The 5,516-nt window shown below is 41.8% G+C and overlaps 1 protein-coding gene across 1 annotated transcript in view; it reads right to left on the bottom strand.

The window, feature by feature from the left end:
• Nucleotides 1-4,951, bottom strand: part of HADH (hydroxyacyl-CoA dehydrogenase) — a 41,784-nt gene extending 36,833 nt beyond the window's left edge. Inside the window, exons 1-2 of the mRNA XM_009327088.1 lie at nt 4,921-4,951; nt 707-729 (exon numbers count right to left, since the gene is read on the bottom strand). Coding sequence (XP_009325363.1) covers nt 707-729; nt 4,921-4,951 — 54 coding nt within the window. The remainder of the gene's footprint in view (nt 1-706; nt 730-4,920) is intronic.
• Between the last annotated feature and the right edge of the window lie 565 nt (nt 4,952-5,516).

Raw genomic sequence — 5,516 nt, 5'->3', positions numbered from 1 at the left:
AACAGTCCAACACCACACACCATCTCTCCTGCCCTGAAGGACTGTTATGACAGATGGAGCCCAAAGTCACGGACTAAATGAACTCAACAGATATTTTAGAGGGACGGCCCATAGACTAAGGGAATGATATCTGTGTGTATATATCAAAATACAGGAAAGGTGCTGGTGATTAATTGGGATGTATTACAAAGGGTAAGACCTGGGCATGACGTAGATGGTATAGAATAAGGGGTGGATACTGTCCTGGTTTCAGCTGGGATAGAGTTTATTTTCTTCCTAGTAGCTGGCATAGTGCTGTGTTTTGGATTTAGGATGAGAATAATGTTGATAACACACCGATGTTTCAGTTGTTGCTAAGTAGTGCTTACACTAGTCAAGGACTTTTTGGCTTCCCATGCCCTGCCAGCGAGAAGCTGGGAGGGGGCACAGCCAGGACAGCTGACCCAAACTGGCCAGAGGGATATTCCATACCATGTGATGTCATGCTCAGTATATAAACTGGGGGAAGTTGGCTGAGGGGCAGCGATCACTGCTTGGGGATGGGCTGGGCATCGGTCAGTGGGTGGTGAGCAATTGCATCGTGCATCACTGATTTTGTATATTCTTTTATTATTATTATTTTCTCTCCCTTTGCTGTCCTATTAAACTATCTTTATCTCAACCCACAGGTTTTACTTTTTTTCCCCAATTCTCTCCCCCATCCCACCTGGGGGGTGGGAGGGAGGGTGAGCGAGCGGCTGTGTGGTGCTTAGTTGCTTACTGGGGTTCTTTATAATAGGTTTGGGAAATCCTGTCCCTCCTTTTCCCAATCAGTGAAATGAATGTAACAGTTACCTCAATAGTTTTTAGTCTTTGCAAGACACTAATAGATGGGGAAAAGGTACTCTAGATGCTTTATTACAATTCATAACAATTTTGTAGGAACTGGTACTCTGGGACATATGTTAGCTATAGCCTTTTCTCCTTAATGTCCTGAGACAGGAATTCCTTCAGTGAGGCAGAATAAGAAGATACTAAAACACAAACTGGTTTGCATTTCTTTTCCCCTTCATGTTATACAAACTTCTCAATACTGTTTGCATGTGTACATATTTCTATTACAAGCAAGGTTCTTCTTTAACTTATAATCAAAATACAGGATACACATGCTGCAAACAAACTGGGAAGGTGAAGACAGGTTCAGAGCCACTTGGCAAAAACCTGCTTGATTTGCATCTCAACAGTTTTGATGCCTCTAGGCACATGTTCTGCATGGTTATGTCATTATGAAACACCACTTAAATTAAAACCCTTAGCTTCAAGTGTAAATATTGCTCACTTACAAACAGAAACATCTCTTATTGAATTAACAGACCACACCAAAGATACAACAGGTAACTAAATACAAAACCTGCTATTTCTAATGTACTCCATGGTTAACCTGAGAAAGTTTAAACTCATCAAAATACGGGCTAGTTCTGCTTTTGTTCTTCTAGTACAGTGACACCACGTCTGTTTTTTTCTGGAAATAAAAAGTATAAAAGCAACATCAATTCTTCTGTCAACTGCAAATCTTAATGTTGAATTTAAAAGAAAGAGAAATGGCCATAAGAAATTAGCAATAGAAAGATGCACCATGTTTCAATACTTAACATTACCTACATTTCTATTACAACTTAATATTCATAGCCCCTAATGCAAAAAGGAGAATTAACAACTAAGAAATCTATAGCTAGAAACAGAAATCTGTGCATATGTAAATAAGATAACTGTACTCAGAAGGGTATGCAATCCCACAGGTATAAACAGTACAGTGTAACATAAAGCTGGTAATCTTTCTAGCCAGATTTTCTGATCACATTATCTACTCATAGTAGCAACAACAGACCAAAGAATATAAACACATGACCTAGCTTCAAAAGCCCTAAACAAAATAAGCAGAACATTATGAAGAGTCAGAGCAAGCTGAGAATCAGCCGAACTTCATCTTCTCTGCATGAAGACATTCCTTAGGAAACCTATTTGAATGTCTACTCCCTGGCACTTCAAAAACAGAACCAAAAACTTTTCAGACTCCCTTTCTCAAGTAATGTTTCCTGGTAGCACTGGTGTCCTCAAGTAGGGTAGGTGAAAAAACAGGCTTATTTGGGGCTGAATTTGGCCAAGAACCATCCTGGGTTTTCAGGGTTTGTGGGTGGGCTGGGGAAGAAACGTGGATTTCTTGGAACAAAACAATGTTATCACTATTTCTATCCCACAGCAAATATCTCCAAAACAGACTATATATCCGCAATCTCTCCCCCTTTCTGTCATTAGGAAAATTAGTTTTAGGATCCAAATACCTTCATAAAAGAGACAAGACCTATTGTTTTGAATGTAAAGAAGACTCTCCTAGCCACATGGGAAGGCTAACACCAACAACAAACCTCCCCGCGCTCAGAGAGTCTCTCCAGCAGTCCTGCACAGGGCATGGCTGTGCGGCATGATGTCTTCTGAAGTCCCGAAATCCCAAACTACTGCAGAATACTAATAATTGATTTGCAAATTGGGAAAGAATAACATAGGAGACAGTTTAAGGAGGAAGAAGTGCATAAAGTTAGAATAACAGAGAGAAGGGAAAAAAGAAAACTGCCAACTGGATTGCTGTCAGGCCACAATAATGGAATAGTACTTCACTGTTTTCAAAGAAAATCTCTGCATGACCTGAAAAGTCAACATACCCAGCACAGATGACTGTATTCTTAGAAGAAAACAAAACAACAACAAACAAAACAAACAAAAAAAAAACTGAAGAAAATACAGTAATAAATTCTGAAGCAAGAAGAACCCAGAAAAACCAGGACTTCATGCTCATTACAGAGGGCTAATTTTCTATGAACTGCCAATGAAAACCTTTCAATACAACAAACAAAGCAACCAAACACACAGAAAACCAGAAAGTTTTATTCTCCCTTTTTACATGAAAAATTCAATTCCTTATGAGAAGCAAGTTCTGGCAAAGGCTAACTCCACACACACACATAAATTTCTCACTGCTAGTTTTAGTGTTGCTGCAACACTGTGAACATCGACAAACACAGAATTCACAACATTTAATAACATTTAACTTCTGTGTGTCTGATGTCCACATCTGGATGTGCACAAGGCAGGACTATTAAGGCAGACGACCACTTAGGCTCCATCCACTCTAGAGATTGAGTCTTTGCTACCTCTCATAACTACAGAATACAAAAATGCTTTACTAAAACAAAAATACCAAAACCTGCTTTCCCCCCCCCAGTCCAGTATTTCTCTTTCCGCAGGTGTACGTGCAGAAGCCTTCAATTAAGAATTGACCTCTACCTTCTCCCTTAAGTTCTCACCGCACTTCCCATCCAGCCAAGAAGGCCTCCCTTTGCTACTCAGTTGTTGAAATGCAGTATTTGCCATTTCTGATCCTTCTACTTGCTCTCCCCTGAGCATAGTATTTTATTTGCATCTTACAAGCAATAGAGCCACACACAGATGAGATAAGCCCTTCTTTCTTCCATAACATACCCAGCAGGTCAGCTCAGGGTAAAGACAAAACTATAACAGAAAATGTAGCTTAAAAGAAAATAGCCCCATAAGTTTACACCGGGTAGTTTGTTTACAGAACGAAGATGTAGGAATCCAAAATGCACACTTACTGACTCAAAGCATCCCAGCGTTGTAGTACCCAAGTCATGAGTGGTAGATCTGAAGTTACACAATCATCCTACTTCTATCGATTCCTTTCCTAGTACATACGAACACAACTGTTGCTGCCCTGATCCGTAGCAAAGTCTCCTCCATGAACCACACACAAAAAGAAACAATTGTTAGCCCAGAGCTCTTACGGACAATATCTTAAAACTGAGGTTAGAGATTTACATTGTACCTATACCATGTCTTTCCAGTAGCACAAATACAGCATCACAGAGGTTCAGTCATCTCCTACATACTGCCACTAAAACCAAGCCAGCCCACTCAGAACAGCTGTGACTTCCAGCTGCTTTTGGAGAACCTCCTTGCACGGGGGCCAGGCAGGCCCACACTGCCCATATTCACTGACTTTTCCCTTTGTGCACTGGAAATTCACTACCCCTGCAGTTCATTCTACAATACTCTTGCATCTGCAGCAATTCAACTTGTTGCACCAGCTAATGTAAGCCATACGTAACAGCTCGGTACATTTTATGGACAACTGGGCAACTCTCACATAACAGTCCCTGTACCTGAGCATAGCTGTGGTGACCTTCCAGAGAAAACAAAATGTAAAGCAACGTAATGACCCTGCCGCCGCGCAGCAGGGTCCCTGCACTTGGCCGCAGCACGCTCCGGACAACAGGCTCCCGACACTTTCAACTCCACTGGAGCATCCAACCATGGAAGCTGCTAACTTGGCTATCAGAGATTTTATTCAGGCATTTACATGAATTCTTTGTAAGTAACATGCATCAACTGCCCTGGCTACTCTTGTGTCACCGTGTTTAAAAAAGTCTAACAGAGAACTGTCTGCAAAAAACAAGAAACATACAAAATTCACAGCATTCAAGGAAAAAGAAATCCACCACAAGCCTGAACATGCAGTTTTACAGAACCGCTAAAATTGATCTAATGTCTAACTGCTCTTCCCCTTTCCTCCTCCAGTCCTTGCTAAATGTACTGTACCTAAAAATATTCATGCACTATAACAACTGCATGCCAGTAAGATCTGTCTCAGACCAACATCATTAAACCAGTATCATTAATCATTTATTTTTTAATCCTTTAAACCAATTACAGCAATGGTAAACACGAAGAAATTCTAACTGCGGTATTGCCATCATATGTTTAAACTCCCCATGCCCTTTTTTTGCGAAAGCTAGTAAACTCTCCTTTGACCTATTAAAAAAAAAAAACAAATATGCCCAGCAAGTTTTGAGAGGCGGAATAACACACCTGCAAACATCTCAGCAACAGTAGCTCGCATGCAGCCAGCGCAGGCTGCGCAGCTATGGGACTCCACAGAAGCCTGCTCTTAGCCACCGTTACCTTAGTAAGAACTGGGGAAGGGCACAATTATTTCCTACCACTGCCAAAGTATTCGAAACTTCTTCTCCTGATATAGCTAAAATCAGAAAGTCCCTGGGTGACAGGCTAGCTGTTCCTTAAGTCCCTGCACAAACAGCATTCCCTTCACTGTAAACAGAGGTAAAGGGATGAGGCGTTTCAGTCTTGGTGACGTTGTCTGTCGTGCACACCGCAGCACCATGAAGTTCATAGGGATGCTGCATGCTCACCTAAACGTAGGGTGAGTTTCTGTATGTTTTCTGTCACCAGCAGGGCAGGGGACACACGCGATGAACAAAAAGCAAGTAGATGGTTCAGCCTGTAATTCACAAACAGTTATTTATAAATTTCGGCACAACAGCCACGAAACCGAACAGCTCCCGCTCGATATTCTTGCCAAGAGCCGCCCTGGCAGTTCAGTAAGCGTGCGGCAGCTCACCAAGCGGGACCCACTGTGGCCGCGCCTCCGGCCCGCCGGGCACCCC

The sequence above is a fragment of the Pygoscelis adeliae genome, unplaced genomic scaffold (assembly GCF_000699105.1).
Source record: "Pygoscelis adeliae isolate BGI_AS28 unplaced genomic scaffold, ASM69910v1 Scaffold87, whole genome shotgun sequence".
NCBI classification, from domain to species: domain Eukaryota; kingdom Metazoa; phylum Chordata; class Aves; order Sphenisciformes; family Spheniscidae; genus Pygoscelis; species Pygoscelis adeliae.
The sequence above is the reverse complement of the archived record's forward strand: the minus strand, read 5'-3'. Positions and strand labels throughout refer to the sequence as shown.